Genomic DNA, 19,420 nt, shown 5'->3' with positions numbered 1-19,420 from the left:
AAAATTATTATGGATTTTTACTTCTAGCCATAGAGAAACAAAACTATTCAAAAAGTGAGGATAAAATAATGAAAAAAGAAATTTTCTAGAATTTAATGGAGATATATTCTTATAATATTATATTTTCTTTTCTATTAAAATAATCAAAATCACATAAGAAAAATAAAATTTCATTCTTCTTTCATCTATGTTTCATATTCTTTGAATTAGAACGTTGACATTACAAAAATTCAAAGACTAAATTCACATTTGAATATTGAGATCGAAGAAATTTGTAATATACAAGTTGTATTTCTAAAGGTTGAGTTTGAGGCATAAAAAATGTTTCTATCTACTCCAACCCTACGTCCTTTCGTTCAGAATGAAAGTGAGTATACACATTCACAAAAAAAATGTTCAATTCAATATACTATTTATTCTTTTAGACCCGGACAACACAGGTTTTAAAAAACCTGGAGCTTCTAAACCGGGAGGTTTAAGCATAAGAACTCCTTTTAAAGACCGTTCAGTCAATAGTGTTTCACCAACCTCTAAATACAATGCCAAGTTACATACACAAAAAAAATTGGAGCAAGCATCTGTCAAAAATGTAAAAAGTGTAAAACCAATGAATCTTCAACAGAAGGAGGAAGTTGATGATTTTTATATGAATGATTATGCTTCTTCTAGAGAAGTGGAAGGTGAGTTGAAAATATTATTTCGAACATGTCATTAGAGATTGCATGTTATTCATTATAGATACATTTGGTGACATCTTTCCATCTAAGAGAATTGATATAGTCAAATTCCTTCGTGATTATGTATCTGGAGGAGCGTCTCCAAAATATATATCAGATGATGAAGATGACGAGCCTTTTGAACTACCAATTCCGGATCAAATTACAAGCTGTTTTCCTCCTCTAACTCCCATTCAGACATATGATGTACCGCTTCCTGTATTCAACTATTGAGAAATGCAAAAAAAATTCATTTTCAACTCGATCCATTCATTTAATTATATCTTATGCGTTTATTAAAATATGATTTGTTTTTTTTTCCAAATATTTATGAATAAGACTTTTTTCTGTAGTTGTTGAATAAAAAGTTAGAATATTGTAAGATCATGCAATTTCTTTGTGTCCATTATACCAGCAGAAAACATTCATTTGGAGCTGCTAAAAATATTATAAGAAACATCAACCACATGATTCTAATATTAGTCTCATTGATAGTTAACTGTGATAATAATAGTAGTCAATTTGAAACTGCACATAATAATTTGACTTAAGTTTTTCTTTAAATGCTTTTTTGCAGTATTGTAATAAGAAATAGAGTATGTAGGTTTAGACATTTTTCAAGAAGCAGAAAATAAAAATCATTTTGAAAATATCGATTTATTTTGAATAAAAAAAATAAAGTACCATGATGGAATTGAGAGAATATGATCTTCCTTCAAAACAAAGTCAGTATTTTCTGTTACAAAACATTCAAATATAGTTTGTCAATTTATTCTAAGCTTAAATTAGAAATACATAACTATCCATACACTTGAATCCACAAAATGATCTCATTAAACATAAGAAAATTGTCTCGGTTTGAATGAATAATAAATCTGTTATCAAGTAGAATTAAAATAAGCCAATAAGGTCTCCACTATCTTCTCTTGAAACCGTACTTCTTTCTTTCATAGAACAAGTCCGTTTTGGAACTTCCCAAGTTTACAATTTTAGGGCATCCATCCCTATCTTTCTCTTGAATGGTGCACTCCTTGCAATAGTAAGCATCTGAAACTCCTGGCCCTCCACATATTACACACCTGCCTTGGTATGATCCGTAATTACATTCATCACAAATTCGGACTAATGTACACGGTCTAACGTAGGAGTCACATATAACACATTTTCCATCGCATTTTTCGCATAACCTACCGATAGCTACGCCGGGTTGTTTTCTACAAAATATTAAATCGGGATGATGCTTTGCCATTTGGACGAATGAAAATGGAACTTATTTACTTTGGTCTTCAGTATTGATTTATATCTAATTATGTAGAAATGACTTTATTTTTACTGTATGTATTTTACAACAAGAATCAACAATATTATTAGGTTAGGATCGAAATAGGCCTACAACCATAGATAAATGAATACATCCCATAGACCTAATATCATAGCATTATGATATAAGGTCTATGATACAGCCCAACTACAGTAGTAATCTGTGCCAGACCATAGAATACAAGGAAAATGACTTTTCAAAAAGCGAAAGAACGCATGTGAGAGTTTGCTGCCTACATTCGGCTGTTGCCGAAGATATCAGAATGGGGGCCAGTGTCGTGCATTTAAAATGGAATAGGGGTAAAACGTATTTTTGCAGAGGTGCATATCGGTTTTCTTGTCAAATTTACAAAGTAAGAAATAATTCTGTTTCACAACAATATGAGTTGAGCACTACTAGTGCTTATTGTATCGACCAATTGCAACTTTCCTTGACTTTTCACTTCACTCCTTTCGATTCAGAAGGTTTTTTTGTACAGTCCCTTGGGTTTAGTGGGTCCTGTTGCACCAAATTATTTTGCACCTTTCAGTTTTCGATACCCAATAGATTTATTTTATCAATCATTGGCAATTAGTTATAGTTTTGAATAAATACCTGAAATTAAAATTTCAAACAAAATGAAAACTCCGGGAATGTAGGCTCGTCAACAATATTCATCTTGCTAAGAGCTAAAAGTCTAATTAACACAGCAAATTATTCGATTCTTAGAGTTTCCGAAGAAACAAAGGAAGATCTAAATATTGATGTAATATATTATTGAAAGGTTTAAATATTATTTTTATTTTAATATCTGAAAAATGCTTAGTAGTTCGTATCAATTTAGTCCATCCTATCAGTAGATGTAATATTTTACTAACCTATGTGTCAAATTTTGCTTTTGTGTTGTTCGTAAATATTGAACATCCACATCAGTATTGAAATTAATTAATACCTAACATAATTATTATTTATTAAATGGCATGAAAATAGTTCTCGAAAAATATTGGAAACATGGAAGGAACTTTGTGGAAATGGACAAATTATTGGAACGGTGAGCTTCATCATTTTCTTGCAAGATTTTCCTGATCGACGTTACTCTATTAACATTTTTCTATAGGCTGGCAAACGAGATGGTTCGTTTTGAAGGATGGTATTTTAAGTTACTATAAGTCCCAAGAAGAAGTTTCACAAGGATGTAAAGGCTCAATGAAAGTACAGGCTTGTGAAATCAATGGTAAGAAATCTCATTTTACTTTGGTGTCATTGAGGTTTTTTTTTTTGACTGATATTCCTCACCATCGAATTGAGGTTTTTTTTAACTTTACATATATTCTTTTGTCATATTGATCAATTAATTTCTCTCATCTTCACAGTAAATGTATTGGATAATACAAGAATGGATTTGGTGATACCTGGTGAGCAGCATATGTATTTGAGGGCTGCTACTTCACAGGAACGCCAGCAATGGCTAGTTTCATTAGGAAGTTCAAAAGCATGTGTTAGAAATAGAAAAGATATAGGTAGGGTGATATTACATTGGTTTTTAGGAAAAACACAAATTGAAAACAGTACATATAACAATACTTCATTTTATTCTTTCATTGAAGCACCTATCTCTGTTCACTAGATTGAGCTTTAATTTTTAATATAGAGAAAAGTTAGTATTATTCTGAGCAGTTGCATATCTTTTATTTTTATATTTATTACTATTTGTTGAATTTTATTTGGAATGTTCTCCTCCATGGATAAATAGAAAAGTTTTTATTTTAATATATTATAGCCAGTTATGATATTATATTTGATTATTTGCTAAATATTTTCTGATCTATTCTGAACTGATTACATTATTTTTTCTTTACTTACAATCTCTTGAATTATGTGCTAATATTTTACTGCATATTAATTCCTCAAAAGATTGATGATATTGAATTCATTCTGGGTGTTTCATAAATCATGCAGAGTAACAGAGAGAACACATAAAAACAAAACATCAAACACTTGATTACAACAACATGTTTCTTCATATACTATTTCATTTAAAGGAATTATATTTTCTACAGTTGTTGATTCTGATTGCATTACTTTATTTTAACAAGGAGTAAATATTTCCCAAATTTGATTAATTAGCACCACTTCACTTTGACAAGTTGATTATTAATTTTTAAATATCAAAAGAGAAAACATGTGTAATCAAGATGATTGTTTACATTCATGTTCTGTTGAAAATCCAATTAAACCATTTTATGCTGTAACTATAGCCATGATTTTTCATTCCAGTTGAAGTTAACCCTGATGCTCTCAAAACAAAAAAGTCTGAACTTCGTTTATACTGTGATTTGCTCATGCAACAAGTCCATTTAATTAAAACAGCCTCAAAAAATGAAAATTCATCCGAATTTCAGGTAGCCTCTTATTTTGGTATTAGATCATATCAAATTGTATTAAATGTAAATTATTACAGCAAGTAGATGAAGCCACAAAAATGTTGGGGGCAACTTGTGATACTTTCATAAAAACATTAGAAGAATGCATGAAATTGACAAGTGCAAATGTCATATTTGATCCACCCATTAGCAGTGAAACAATTTTACCACCAAATAATGCAAATTCTACTGTTAAAAAGGTAAAGACAACCGTATTCTAGTAGAATTGGTATATGTTTTCTATTTATTTTTATGGAGACGAACAGAGTTATTCAATGTTCTTCAGATTATACTTGCAGAGTGATTACTGGGAATTGCTCGATGATCAAAACCTGCTTAAAACATGGTTGAAAATGAAATAGTGTTAGTTTCCGAGTTCACATAAGTGTGCTCAATATTCATTTTAGTTTGAGTGTTATCTTCTTCTTATTTAATTGAATGTGCTCAACTTTTTCAGTTGTCACAAGTTCAACTATGGTTTTCATTATGGATAATCATTTTGATGAAAGAATCAATCCTCAATGTAGGGGGAATTCTTGGGGTAAATTTTGACTCCGTTCTCATTATAAGCTCTGTAATTGGAACAACATTGTTATATGAGTTTAATATGTAAACTATTCAACAAGCTACAGATTGGCGTTTTCTAACTGCATTAAAATGTGTTAAGTTGATAAAAGTGAAAAAGATGATTTTTTTCTATTGTAGTCTTTATTTTTTCCAAATTGTGACATACTGAATGAAAAATACATTCTGTCTGAGTGCTAGGTGCTATTCAAGAAGGCAAATTTGCAGAAATAGAACATATGAATGAAAAGGAAACTTATGAATTTTGCACCACAAAAACGCCATAATTTTAATGAATTTCTCATTGTAAGCTCTCACAATTTTATCAAACAACCACTATACTATAAACTCTTACAATCTTATCAAACAACCACTATATTATCATGATATGTTTCAGTCTTTCCTCTTTCAAACCTCAAATTCCCATTTGGGGGCTTCAGTTTTCTGTTTATAGAAGACATAAAAGGAATTAGCCCCAATTTTTCAAGGAAATCTTTTCAAAAAATGTTATGACGAAAGGATTTTTCCTTAAGTAAATCTATTATTTGAATAGGACCTAGTAAGTGATATAATGAGTGAAATGAATAATCCATATATTTTTTGTTTCATTGGTCAATTCCTGGTACCTTTCCGATTATACATAATTATAATATATAATGAATCTTCTATTCATCTACAATATGAAATAAAAAAAAAATGTTCTACAATGATTCTTTCCCGTTTTTTGTAAGAGATGGCGCCACCAATACTGTGCGAGTATTTAATGGTTACATATGTCATAATCAAAGCTTATTCATCTGTCAACAATTCCACATTAACACATTAGTTGAAATTTTTTCGCATCATAAATTTTTGAAATCGTGAAAATGTCGAAATTTGAGCCCAGTCGACGTCATTTGCGGGAAGTTTCACTCTATTGGTTCAATTTGAAGAAATCTGCTGCCGAGGCGCATCGGTTGCTTCAGGAAGCTTATGGAGAAGGTTGTGTCGATGATTCAAGTGTTCGCGGATGGTTTCGACGCTTCAAAAGTGGCGATTTCGACGTGGAAGACAAGGAGCGTTCCGGGCGGCCGCAAATCTTTGAAGATCAAGAATTGGCGACTTTGCTTGATGAAGATTCGTGTCAAACGCAAGAAGAACTTGCTGAAGCATTGGGAGTTGACCGAACAACCATTTCCAAGCGTTTGAAAGCCATGGGAATGATCCAAAAGCAAGGAAATTGGGTGCCGTACGAACTGAAGCTGAGAGACGTCGAACGGCGTTTTTTCACTTGCGAACAGCTGCTTCAGCGACATAAAAGAAAGGGTTTTCTGCATCGTATCGTGACTGGCGATGAAAAGTGGATCCGTTACGATAATCCGAAGCGAAGAAAATCATGGGGACTACCCGGCCATGCATCATCATCGACGGCCAAGCCAAATATTCATGGCGCCAAGCTCATGCTCTGTATATGGTGGGACCAGCTAGGTGTGGTTTACTATGAGCTTCTGAAACCGAATGAAAGGATCACAGGCGAGGTCTATCGACGACAATTGATGCGTTTGAGCCGCGCACTGCGAGAAAAACGGCCACAATACTCCGACAGGCACGACAAAGTTATTTTGCAACATGACAATGCTCGCCCACATGTTGCACAGCCGGTGAAAACATACTTAGAAACGCTCAAATGGGAAGTCCTACCCCACCCGCCGTATAGTCCAGACATTGCTCCGTCTGATTACCATCTCTTCAGATCGATGACGCATGGCCTGGCTGACCAGCACTTCCATTCCTACGAGGAAGCCAAAAAATGGGTGGATGACTGGATAGAGGCCAAACCGGTCGAATTTTTTCGCAACGGGATTCGTATGTTGCCAGAAAGATGGGGAAAAGTTGTAGCTAGCGATGGCCAATACTTTCAATAATTCATTTGTAACCATTTTTTCACAATAAAGGCTCAAAATTTGAAAAAAAAACGGGAAAGACTTATTCACACACCTAAAATAAAAACTTGACGCGTTGTATGATGAAATTGTTTCTGTTAATGACATCTGTATAGCTTCTAATTATGAAATATTATTCCAGAAAAGTCTTACAAAAGCGGAGGAAACCTAGAGTGACATTAGACTGGATTTTTTATTAACCTTCATAATAGAAATTTAATGGAAGACGATGTTCTCATATCTGTTATTTATTATTGTTATATACATAGACTTGATGTTGATAATCCTAATTGTGACTTAATTTGTTATTTTTCCTATGTTTAAGTTATGAATACATTTTATATTTTAGAATCATTCCTTGATTTGACATATTTATGATTATGCATTTATTCTCGAATAAATCGTTATTTTTCTTAGGAAATTATTATTGTGTATTGGTTTATGCATATTTAGCCTAAAATGTCTATGAAACTTATTGTATGATTTTAATTTGCATTCCATACTCCATTTAGTAAAAATGAAGTTGTCAGGAAAGTTATTTCTTCCAATAGTAAATGACATGTGATATTGTTTGTGTGGCAGAAAAAATTCTATTCCATGTTGATTTTCAGTTTTTAATTTTATTTATCGAATTTTGTTTGTTTGTATTCAAGATATATCGTAACTACCGAAAAAATCAATTAAAACATAACCTTGATTTGTGTTGCATTCTTCCCTTTCATCATGTCCCTATTCAAAACTAAAAATGTATGGTCTATTTATTGTGAAGATGATGAAACATTCGACCAAAATTCCATGGTTGTCAGTCCTCTGAATAGTGAAGCTGATTTCATAATAATAGGAAGTCATCATGGTGTTTTACGAATGTTTCAACCAGTGCTAGAAATGAACGAGGATGCTTTACAGACAGGATTTAAGGCTTCTGATTTGATCCTAGAGAAATCCTTCAGTGATCCAATTCTACAACTTGGTGTTGGACAGCTTGTATCGTGAGTTACTGCAAAGAAACTTGCTATAAAAAATAGAAATTCATAGTTTTATTCATTTATTGTCAGAGCACGTAAGAAATAATATTTCTTGGTACTGTGAAATAGTGCGATCATGCTATAGAATTGTAGACGAATGTTGAAATTCAACATTTTTTCCTGGAATATTATTTCTAGGGGTTCTTCTCTGAATCAACTAGCAATATTACATCCTAAATTGGTTGCTGTGTATTCTTTGGTTGTGAAAGAAGGTGTTGCTGAACATGGTAAAGGAGCAAGCAATTAACCGGATAAATCTGAAACTATCTTGAACATATTCCAGGTGTCCAATACATTCTCAAACTGATGTATGCTCATCCTCTGAAGCGATCGGCTGCCAATTTCACCTTAGGCCACTTTGGCGGAACTCTAAATCGCGACTTCATTTGTGTTCAATCGCTGGATGGACTTATAACAATATTCGAGCAAGAATCTTATGGATTTTGCTGTTTTATAAGCACTTTTCTGTTACCTGGACCTCTAGTGTACGTGAGAAAAACCGATAGTTTTTTCACGTTTGGTTCTAATTGGTTTATCCAGTGTTATAAGTGAGTAATTAAATACATAATACTATTCATTGTTGATTATTTTTTTATTAAATAAGCTCAACTATTTACATATCGATGACAATATATTAAGACATCACACATTATATCTACTTTTTTATCTTGAAAAAGAGAAACGATGAATGTTGAATTTTTATAGATATAAAAATTTATATGATGCCGGGCATAGGACGTCAGATGAAGAACCTTCTACAACAAGCACTTCTGTTCTTTCTGATTGGGATTATCAGATGAACGAGCCTATTTTGGAAATGAACGTACAAGAGTTGGCAACTAAGGAATATGTAGTGATGATTTTGGGTGAACAAAATTTGTATTGCCTCAACCTATACGGAAAATTGAAGTTTATGAAACGTTTTGACTTTTCCCCATTATGTTTCACTTCTTATGTCCTAGGTGAGATCAAGAAGCATTTATAACTAGTTGTATGAAAAAGTGAGAATTACTTTTCTCTCAGGCCAAAGTTTGGTTTGGTTATTTAATGCTTTAACGGAGTTGCGTACTGTTCAGAGTTATCAGTTATTGACGTACGGCAAATCTTTTTTTTTACATTTTTCTGGGATGAGTTAATAAGAATATTATTCTTTCAGGAGATAACATTATATCCATTGTGATATCTGAAACGAGTACAGTTTTGATATATCAAAATACTACTCTTAAATGGTCAGCACAATTAAATTTTTTACCCATCAATATCAAGAGGGCAAACTTGTGGAATTTGAAGGGATGTTTGATCATACTATCCGACGATGGAAGGCTCGAATGTTGTTATTTGGGAACAGAACCCAGTCTTTTTGTAGCACCGCCCTTGAATTATCAGGAATTAGACTTTGAAAAGGCTGAAGAAGAATTAGCTTCTTTGACCAAGGCGATAAAAGAATTGAGCAACGATGGTAAGAATTACATAAGCAAAAAAACTATTAATTTAAATTTGATATGATAAATACGTTGGTAACTTCAGTGACGGATTTACACATTTGCCGCCGGTAGAGGTTATTCTATTTTTGCCGCTCCTACTGACCTCTGCAATTCGATACTCTAGGTCACCATAATTTGTCATATTTATGTTATCGGGACTAATATCTGGCTACCAAAGGATTTTGGTGGTAATGAAAGAAAATGAGGATTCATAGGTAAAAAGAATAGTTTTGGAAATTAGTTATTTTCCAGTTTTTCGCATAGTCTTACAAAATTCTATTCGCCTCATATTAACTTTTTCTTTGTCAGTTTTCAATTTATAAGTTCCAATTTTTTTTCAAAATACCTACGTCTAAATGTGAGGTCCCTGAGTTTCTTAAGAAAAGCTCATTTGCTTCAAAGGAGGCGGTTTTTTTTCGGTGAGGAATGGATCATCTCTTTATCGGTATGACAAGGATGAGGAGATATGAATGATAAAAAGTAATATAAGGTGTGTGAATAAGTCTTTCCCGTTTTTTTTTCAAATTTTGAGCCTTTATTGTGAAAAAATGGTTACAAATGAATTATTGAAAGTATTGGCCATCGCTAGCTACAACTTTTCCCCATCTTTCTGGCAACATACGAATCCCGTTGCGAAAAAATTCGACCGGTTTGGCCTCTATCCAGTCATCCACCCATTTTTTGGCTTCCTCGTAGGAATGGAAGTGCTGGTCAGCCAGGCCATGCGTCATCGATCTGAAGAGATGGTAATCAGACGGAGCAATGTCTGGACTATACGGCGGGTGGGGTAGGACTTCCCATTTGAGCGTTTCTAAGTATGTTTTCACCGGCTGTGCAACATGTGGGCGAGCATTGTCATGTTGCAAAATAACTTTGTCGTGCCTGTCGGAGTATTGTGGCCGTTTTTCTCGCAGTGCGCGGCTCAAACGCATCAATTGTCGTCGATCGACCTCGCCTGTGATCCTTTCATTCGGTTTCAGAAGCTCATAGTAAACCACACCTAGCTGGTCCCACCATATACAGAGCATGAGCTTGGCGCCATGAATATTTGGCTTGGCCGTCGATGATGATGCATGGCCGGGTAGTCCCCATGATTTTCTTCGCTTCTGATTATCGTAACGGATCCACTTTTCATCGCCAGTCACGATACGATGCAGAAAACCCTTTCTTTTATGTCGCTGAAGCAGCTGTTCGCAAGTGAAAAAACGCCGTTCGACGTCTCTCAGCTTCAGTTCGTACGGCACCCAATTTCCTTGCTTTTGGATCATTCCCATGGCTTTCAAACGCTTGGAAATGGTTGTTCGGTCAACTCCCAATGCTTCAGCAAGTTCTTCTTGCGTTTGACACGAATCTTCATCAAGCAAAGTCGCCAATTCTTGATCTTCAAAGATTTGCGGCCGCCCGGAACGCTCCTTGTCTTCCACGTCGAAATCGCCACTTTTGAAGCGTCGAAACCATCCGCGAACACTTGAATCATCGACACAACCTTCTCCATAAGCTTCCTGAAGCAACCGATGCGCCTCGGCAGCAGATTTCTTCAAATTGAACCAATAAAGTGAAACTTCCCGCAAATGACGTCGACTCGGCTCAAATTTCGACATTTTCACGATTTCAAAAATTTATGATGCGAAAAAATTTCAACTAATGTGTTAGTGTGGAATTGTTGACAGATGAATAAGCTTTGATTATGACATATGTAACCATTAAATACTCGCACAGTATTGGTGGCGCCATCTCTTACAAAAAACGGGAAAGACTTATTCACACACCTGATACATTCAACTGGGTGTTCTATTTATTATTTTACTAGTAAAGTATATTGATTGTTTACTTCAAGTGAAGATATCATAATGGTCTGTGTAAATTTGTATTCCTTTATTTTCAGAAATAAAACTGAGCAACGATTTCCTAGACAAACAGTTCACCATGAATCTTCAGGTAGACCCTGAATTGAAAACTTGCACCCATGAGGATAGCTTGAGTATGGCTTTCAACAATCAGATGTGCCAATTGATAATTGATATAATACCTCACAATCGCGTGGGAGAGCTTCAGCTGTCAATTATGGTACACAGACCTTTGAAATGTTCTCCAACAACATTTTTTCATAGCAATTTTAAAGAAAAAATTCAATTCGTTTGTGATATTTTCCTGGATGAAGAACTGGAAGTACCTACTTTGAAATGTGATGTTGTTGCAAGTATAATAACCGAAAATGGAAGTCCGAGAAACCTTACCAAATATGTGATGTTACCTTTGGGATTAGTAGTTAAGTTTAGCCCACCACAAAAAGAGAGTGAGGTTAAAGTTAATTTGAGTATCAACAGGGACTTGGTTCCTATATCGGTTTTATTTCCAGGTAATATATCAGAATTTCATAGAAAGCACCTATTGAACTACACACATCGGAAAAAGTCTTGCCCCCCTAGTTTTCTCAAGAAATGAACAATCTATGTTCTGGAAATGAGATAAATATTTTCTTCTATTTCAACTGCAATATATTTGATAGAAAATCTTTGTTTGTTACTCTTTACTCTATGCAGGATGAGACAAAATAGGAAAAATGGGAAAAAATCTGTATTGATCGATTATTTATTATTATTTTTGATAAATTATAGTTATTCCACAACTGAATCCAAATTCAATAATTCAATTTTTTCAATCAACTGCCCTACGTCTAGGCATCCCATGAATTCAGTCATTAATGAAATTTTCAGGCATATCATTCTATTCTTCCTGAAGGGCTAAACTCAAATCCTGAAAAGTTGAAGGTGGGTTTTGGTGATTGGATATTGCTCTACCTAAGTAATCCCATACGTGCTCAACTGGATCCATGTCTGGTGAATTCGCTGGCCAGGTTATTCTCTGGATATTGTTCTCTTGAAGAATGTTTTGAACCCTTCGTGTGCGGTGTTGTGGGGCGTTATCATCGTGATAAATGAAATTATCCCCAAATTCGTTGCGCAGAGGAACAATGATTGGTTCAATGATGTTTTCTACGTAGTTCAACGATAATAAGAGAGGTTCGGCGACCGAACATTATATAACCCCCAGCACATTATCAATCCGCCTTGAAAGGGCACAACTTCCCTAGCTGAATTGAGTCGCTCTGGTTTGCCTGGACCTCTCCAAATCCTTTCTCGTCTACTATCACTTGTAAACCGAATCGCGATTCGCCTGTAAAAAGTACTTTGCGCCATTGTAGTAAAAGCCAGTATTTGTGGTGTTCTGCCCATTGCCGACGGAAACCTCTATGTTCAGGTGATAGCCGAGTTACTCTTAAATGTCTTTTTGCCTTAAATTTGAGGAATGCAACTGCCTCCTTATGGTACTGGTTGAGACTACCCATCTATAAGTCCTCAAAAATGACTTCGAAGGGCTGTTACAGTCCGTGGAATATTCAAACGTTGCGCAATCTGGTGGTTCGACAAAGCTTCTTGATGTAGGGCTACTATTTTTGCCCGGTCGAACTGAGAAATTGGATGTTCCGGCATTTTCCACGAGATATTCTCAATACTACAACTCTCGTTTTCCGCTGAAAAGTGATTAACTTCGAATACACCTGTATTCTCCCGAACAAGAAACATGCTTTGCTGGTTTTTTGTTTTCATTCAAGTGATAAGATATTGAAGGTTCCAAGACTTTTGATGATGTGTTTTGTATATTTATGTAGGCTTGGTTAATCCATCGTCTAGAGGTATGATTCGATTACCTGGCCTTTCGTCTTTTTCTCCGTGACTTTGTTGGATTTGTAATAATTAATTTTGAATTATTTAAATCTATTTACAAAGCCACAACAATTATACAGTACAAACTCAGTATTGAGAAGATCTTAATTACGTCTTAATTACAAGTTTCTCACTATACGGTACTGAATTTCGTCTTTGACTCGTTTGTGGATTACTCGAAACGTCTTGGATTATCACGTCTTCGTCGTACTTCAAGTTTTCGGTCGTCTCGTCTTTAACTTGTTCGCGACTCGTCTTAATCTAGTCCGCGAAACGTTTTTTCGTCTTACGTCTTAAGTTGAACGCCCGAACTTGACTCGTCCTCGACTTAAGTTAACCTGTACCCGTCTTCGGCTTAATTTTTGAACTGTCCTCTCTGCCGATTGGAACTACCCTCTCTCAAATATCGACCTCCCTTCTCTCGGTTTGACTACACCCTTAGGGGAAAGTACCATCCCCTAGTCCAATAAGAGCTTTATCGTACCGCCCTCAAATATCTTTGCGGATTCCTGGAAATCGAATATTCTCGAAGGAATAGAACCTGATACACAGATGTAACACATATGGTACAACCGTCTTGTTCTCGAACTTTCCCAACCCCAGTAAATCTCTTAAGTTTTACAACCGACATGACACATCTTCGACACCCCGAAGAATTACACATCTTTTTTACATCATATGTACAATAACAATTCGTTCCCTGTAAATCAATCGAAACTGTCATGCCCTCGACACTAGAAGAAACTAATAGGTCTCCAAGCATCCGGTTGACCATCGCAATTATTTACAGGGAACAATAAGTAACTGGATCCTATATTTATATTTTTATCTAGTAGACATGTACCTTTCGAGATTTTCAACATATTTTACTCGTCACCGTTAGACTCGCTATGTAAAATATTGATGAGTAAAAATTATTCGATTTTGTACTAATTTTGCTTCGAATAAAGATTATTAGTATAATTATCTATATCTCCATAGAAATTCATTTTATGGAAAAAACGAAGAAACAATATATTTGTAGTTTTTCAAGTAGATTGATATTCCGCCAAGAAAAATGTATATTCCCTATGAAAAAATGCACTTGAAATCAACTCCAAGGTGACATTCACTGTCTGCATTCGATGTGCCCTGAACACTAAGGAATTTAATAATAATAATAAATCCATTTATTGTCTCACATATGGGACAACAAAAGGCCTCAATTATCAGAGTTCCAGAAACCCGGACTCTGCTTAGGCCTCATATTAAATTGCAAAGAAAAAAATCAAGAGCAATCAATAACAAAATATTCTTATTAAATAACAAAAAGAATTAAATTTAAAAAATTACAAATTACAGAAAATTTTGTTGCTTTTCTTTTGCATTTGAAACATTTCTCAAGGAGTTATTTCCTGGATTTTGTTGAAATGGGTAAACCTGTAGGTAAAACGAACTGAAAAAAAGACACACTCCATTATTATTATTTCAATAATTCAATAATCTTTGAAGCCACGTAACTCACACAGGGAGGTATATTCGAAAACATTGTATAGAAACAAGAGACTTTAGTTTTTAGGAATCACTTCCTGAATTTGATATACTTATCTTTACTAAAGTGCCTTGTCTTTTACTAGGTATACGCATTTTTCACAGTTAGCAATTCCCAACCCCAAATCGAAAGATAATATCGACGATTATTTCCGAATTCATCTCAAAACCTTCAATTTCAGACTTAATGCAGGATAATCCGATGGAGGCGTCCGGAAATGCAGCCGGTTTTGCCAACGTAACGGAATGTGGCAAAACGACCTCTGTCCTATTAGCGAAATCCTCACAAAGGTATCGCATTCAATCCGATTCCCTCGTCTCTTTGAATCTGATGGTTGAGCAAATGGTGCATCGTTTGGGGAGATACTTCCAGGACGATGAAGGTTTCTCCATCAATTTTGGCGGGTTATTGCCGATTTCGCCGTTGGTTTCTTGTGTAAACCGGCATTTTCGAGTTCGCAAAGAAGTCGTTCGGTTGCAGGTGAGTTGATGTTAACCTATTCTATTTGAATAACGAGACGATACAGTCCTGGACTCGAACATTGGGCGGATTTCGGTTGAAAATTTGGATTAGACCAAGGCAGAATTTTAACTTCTTATTGTTTTTTCGCTTTTCGCACATGGAGGGCCGCCTCCAGGACCGGCATACCGGACATTTTGCGGGACGTCAACTTATAGGGGCGCAAAGTCAGTTAATAAAACAAGACAAGAACATTTAAAGAAAAATTCTTTGTGAAAATACTATTTTTTGTGGTGAATTGAAAGAAATTTCCAACAGCTAATTTTATGGATTTCGAATATGCGAATTATGCAAAACAGGGCGCCAAAATATCTAGCAAAAAATGTAGAGACTATGGAATCACAATGCTGAGAGATTGCTTGATTTTTGTTTACTAAACAATATTTGAACATATAAATACACAACAGTCAACACAGGTTGTGCAAAGGTGTAACCTCGGGTGTAACGAAGAAATCTAAAGCAAAGGGGAAAAGTCAACACCGGCCAAATTTTTCATGTTTAATAAGTCAATATATCAAGAAGGAAACGACTTACGGAGAAATATTTCGAATGAAACATTGGTGGTTTGAGAGAGAACTCTACTTATGATAAAATCTCTCCTATTTACTAGAGAGAAACAGAGTATCCTTAAGAATTTATTGCTTTACGAAAAACGGCTGGAGGTGATTTTGAAAAAGGTATAGTGGGCGAACTATATCTACCACTCAAAAATGTTGGAGTACAGATATTCGATAATGCGAGTAATTCCTATGAAGGTAAAGGACAAAGGTTTATTTGCTTAGCAATCCTAAAATTAATTCAATTTTTTGTACAGGTTTGCAATAATTATTTTTTTTTTTGTATTATTAACAACATTTTTCAAAGAGATGCCTTCATGTGTTTCATTCAGCAGAGTTGCCTTGACTTTTATTAGAGTGGCAAATAGGGTACCTATCTGCCTAGGGCGGAAGTTTAGCTAGCGACTGCTCTGTTCAAACCTCCATTAATAATTCACATAAAGTTCTGAACTTTCCCTGCTGAACTGTTTGTTTTCAGTAGGTAAAATGCATCATTTTGTTTACAGGAAAAATTATCAGTTCTCAGCTCTCAATATCGTCTCATTGAAAAACGATTAGTGGCCAAATTGAAGGCGAAAACTCCAATACCACTAACCAAATTAGGAATCCTTCTGAATGACACTTCCATGGATATTTCAAACACGATAGAAGAGTTCATGGAGAAAAATGCAGAATTGAGTAAAGTGCAAGTTGAACTAGAATGCTGTCTGAATGCTTTAATGAATTTGATTAGAGTTATGGATGTGGATAAGAAATTATTAATTTTAATAGAATCAGTGTTTCAACCATTCGTCTGTGATATAGAAAATCAGGTACTTTTAATATTTTAAATATTTTATTATTCAATCTGGTATTACTCCCAACAAAATTCTTCTGCTATTTATTCTTTGCCGATGATCACCTTTTTACTTTTTGTAGAGTTCGTTAGAGTTTCACTTTTTGAAGTTTGGATTTCAAGGTCGAGTAGATTTTTTGAATAGGGATTATACATTTTCTCGCAGAATGTTGATCTTCTCAAAAAACTAGAAGCATTTAGTCTTTTATTTTTTCCATAAATTAAATTTCTCTGGGGATCTGAAGTGTTTCATACTTAAGATGATCATGATAAAGTCAGTCTTGTTGTCAATGACTTTTTCTATATTAATATTTCACAATAATAAAATCAAGTTTGGATAGACTGATCATTTCTTAATGAATTTGGTCTCTTGTTATTTTTTTTTAGAATTCACGGTTTTCGAGAGAAAAAAATTATCAACAGATAATGTCCCTGAGTTGTGGAGGCTGGAATTATTTTCAACCTTAAATTAATTCAATTGGCGGATGTCAAAAAAACAGGTATAAATATAAAAAAAAATTTAACAAAAAGAACAATTATGAACTTTTTACAAATTTTTGGACGCCGTCTTCAGGAGGCTGTAACTGAGCAGGAGGGAATTAAAAATAAATGTTTATATGAAAGACCCACCCTATTTTTCGACAAAGATTCGCCCCCTACATTTTTAGGCAACTATTTATATACATCATGTATATTATTCTACAATATAAATTTGGTTGATGAAATTCATTTATGTATTTTACAAAACATATATTTTCCAGAATTGGGAAGACGTTGTGGAGTGCAATCTCCAATACCTACTCCGAACTTCTTTAGCAAAATCCGAAAAGGATAAATTGAGAGCGGAATGTTCATCTTTCGAAGAAGTCCAAGATATAACAAAAATGGAAAAACACTTATCTCAAGTATTAGAGAGGCTTTCGAGGAAAATGGCTCTTGAAACGTTCAACCCTCCTGAGGAAAAAGGTGAATATTGAAATTAACTAGCTGAAGCCTTTGGGATTCAAAGTTTACTTTCAGGAAGTCCAAAATTGATTGAAGACGAAAAACAACCGATTGGATTAGAGATAGGAAAATCCAGTTCTAGAATTTTATCTGCTAGGGCAAGAAATTCTAATGCTTTGACGCGAATACCAGATTCAAAAGCAGAAGGGAATGAGATAGTTTAACTATGAGTTGTATGAATGTTATTGACTAATTAAAATCTGACGAAGTTTATTCATTTATTTATTTTATAAATTTTATAAATATTACATCCATGAAGCCATAAAGACCGATTAGAGGTGTTTATAATGATACTATCTTAAAAAATATATACATGATTCGCCTACTAGCGAAATTATTCAGTATAGATTTCAAAATATGAATAAAATATCCAATTTTGCTAATATGATGGCAGCTACCCCTTTACCCCTTTCTAGACACGATATTGCTGGAAATTCTTTTAGATCTGTCCAAAGCTTTTGATAGCTTTTATCATGAAAATGGATTAGTTTAGTGATGTTGATAATACTATATTTGACACGATAGTGAAAAAATTTTGAAAATCCATCAATAAATAACTGAGAAATAGATTATTTAAATTTACGTATTTTAGCGCGGAACGTCTTTGGTCTGTGACGTCACGGCACTTGCCTGTGATCGCTACACCATAAATTACGTTTAAATACTTAGCCGCGCCAAGGCTCTCGCGCCGTTTGTAGTTGTACAGTGTAGTTTTATCGAGTTTTGTTTTTATGTCACCATAATGGAAAAAGGCTTCGTGAAAGGACAAAGTGACAATTTGCCTAAAATAGATATATTCGCAGTGATGGAGTATTTTTCTTCAAATACATCTTATGTCAGTGCTGAAATAAAAGGAGTTAAACTTTTCAAGCAAGTATCTACTTTTGAGTTTGCTTCATCATGGTTCAACTTATAACGATGATTTATTTAAAAAACGTTTTATAAACAGTTTGTAGTTGAGTACTGGTTGTTGAAGTTTATCAATGGCAGAACATATTTATGAAGGAGTAAAAAGTAAAAAGAGAAAATAGTAATTTACGTAACAAGTCCGGAAATTATGGTTTTTTTGGACGAATAGACAAAATTCCAGGAAGAGCGTAAGCGAGTCCTGGAAGTCTGTGAGTCCAAAAAAATCATTTTCGGGCGTGTTGCGTACAATATTTTTTCGGCAACCGTGTGGAATAACAAATCAATGAGACGACACATTTCATTTATATACATTTTATTTCTTAATTCAAAAAACATGCAAATTGTTGACAACTAATTTCATATGCATTGTCAGCCGTTTTCTCGGTTGCTATGGTAATGATCAACTGCATTTATTAAAAATATACCTACCAAGATTTTCATATTCACAACGACACAAATGACGTGATTCTTTTCCGGCCTAGTCCGGGAAGTACGTACTTTCCGGACTAGGCCGGGAAATGCTACTTTCTCAGAGAAAAAGCGTCCGGGAAGTAAGCACTTCCCGGACGGTTGCCGAAAAAAGTAATTTATATGTATGTATATAGTAAGTTATTTCAGCCATCGTGTAACGAACAAAACACGACACGAACGGCATAAGTGATTGTACACCAATGAATTCGTAAACACTCTGCGAATACCAGTCGTCTAGTGTGTGACGTCACGCCACTTACACGTACTATGAAATTATTCTTCCAAGCGCAACTTCAAAAAGTCCCATAACTTTTTCATTTCTAGAGATATTTCAATGATTCTTCCACATTTTTGTTTCATTTTACTTAAATTTTTAGAATTAATCCTTAACAAAAAAATGAAAACTAGTCCATTGTCGTAAATATTCGATA

At 34.5% G+C, this 19,420-nt stretch overlaps 4 protein-coding genes across 4 annotated transcripts; 3 read left to right on the top strand and 1 right to left on the bottom strand.

The window, feature by feature from the left end:
• Positions 1-197: 197 nt before the first annotated feature.
• LOC123680441 lies at positions 198-1,098 on the top strand. The gene is made up of 3 exons (XM_045618341.1): positions 198-367; positions 426-680; positions 739-1,098. The coding sequence occupies exons 1-3, from the start codon at positions 322-324 to the stop codon at positions 948-950; spliced, it is 513 nt and encodes a 170-aa protein (XP_045474297.1). The 5' UTR covers positions 198-321; the 3' UTR covers positions 951-1,098.
• A 256-nt stretch (positions 1,099-1,354) lies between these two features.
• On the bottom strand, positions 1,355-2,108 carry LOC123680442 (PHD finger-like domain-containing protein 5A). Its single transcript, XM_045618342.1, has one exon. The coding sequence runs from the start codon at positions 1,963-1,965 to the stop codon at positions 1,633-1,635; it is 333 nt and encodes a 110-aa protein (XP_045474298.1). The 5' UTR covers positions 1,966-2,108; the 3' UTR covers positions 1,355-1,632.
• Positions 2,109-2,895: 787 nt separating this feature from the next.
• Positions 2,896-7,622, top strand: LOC123680439 (pleckstrin homology domain-containing family A member 3-like). Its single transcript, XM_045618338.1, has 6 exons — positions 2,896-3,067; positions 3,134-3,250; positions 3,390-3,536; positions 4,294-4,418; positions 4,478-4,639; positions 7,068-7,622. The coding sequence occupies exons 1-6, from the start codon at positions 3,028-3,030 to the stop codon at positions 7,095-7,097; spliced, it is 621 nt and encodes a 206-aa protein (XP_045474294.1). The 5' UTR covers positions 2,896-3,027; the 3' UTR covers positions 7,098-7,622.
• Positions 7,623-7,641: 19 nt separating this feature from the next.
• LOC123680438 (protein PTHB1) lies at positions 7,642-17,822 on the top strand. The gene is made up of 10 exons (XM_045618337.1): positions 7,642-7,914; positions 8,089-8,177; positions 8,234-8,498; positions 8,656-8,912; positions 9,107-9,409; positions 11,320-11,793; positions 14,875-15,173; positions 16,276-16,581; positions 17,366-17,570; positions 17,625-17,822. The coding sequence occupies exons 1-10, from the start codon at positions 7,649-7,651 to the stop codon at positions 17,771-17,773; spliced, it is 2,613 nt and encodes an 870-aa protein (XP_045474293.1). The 5' UTR covers positions 7,642-7,648; the 3' UTR covers positions 17,774-17,822.
• The last annotated feature ends 1,598 nt before the right edge of the window (positions 17,823-19,420 follow it).

This window comes from Harmonia axyridis, chromosome 5 (genome assembly GCF_914767665.1).
Source record: "Harmonia axyridis chromosome 5, icHarAxyr1.1, whole genome shotgun sequence".
NCBI lineage: Eukaryota > Metazoa > Arthropoda > Insecta > Coleoptera > Coccinellidae > Harmonia > Harmonia axyridis.
The sequence above is the reverse complement of the archived record's forward strand: the minus strand, read 5'-3'. Positions and strand labels throughout refer to the sequence as shown.

Coding starts and splice junctions, on each gene's coding strand:
- LOC123680441 (XM_045618341.1), top strand. CDS start 322: ATGTTTCTATCTACTCCAACCCTACGTCCTTTCGTTCAGAATGAAA. Junction 368..425: donor TCCTTTCGTTCAGAATGAAA/GTGAGTATACAC, acceptor TTATTCTTTTAG/ACCCGGACAACACAGGTTTT. Junction 681..738: donor TTCTTCTAGAGAAGTGGAAG/GTGAGTTGAAAA, acceptor TATTCATTATAG/ATACATTTGGTGACATCTTT.
- LOC123680439 (XM_045618338.1), top strand. CDS start 3,028: ATGGAAGGAACTTTGTGGAAATGGACAAATTATTGGAACG. Junction 3,068..3,133: donor ATGGACAAATTATTGGAACG/GTGAGCTTCATC, acceptor ATTTTTCTATAG/GCTGGCAAACGAGATGGTTC. Junction 4,640..7,067: donor CAAATTCTACTGTTAAAAAG/GTAAAGACAACC, acceptor ATATTATTCCAG/AAAAGTCTTACAAAAGCGGA.
- LOC123680438 (XM_045618337.1), top strand. CDS start 7,649: ATGTCCCTATTCAAAACTAAAAATGTATGGTCTATTTATTGTGAAGAT. Junction 8,499..8,655: donor TGGTTTATCCAGTGTTATAA/GTGAGTAATTAA, acceptor GAATTTTTATAG/ATATAAAAATTTATATGATG. Junction 8,913..9,106: donor TTTCACTTCTTATGTCCTAG/GTGAGATCAAGA, acceptor TTATTCTTTCAG/GAGATAACATTATATCCATT.
- LOC123680442 (XM_045618342.1), bottom strand. CDS start 1,965: ATGGCAAAGCATCATCCCGATTTAATATTTTGTAGAAAACAACCCGGC.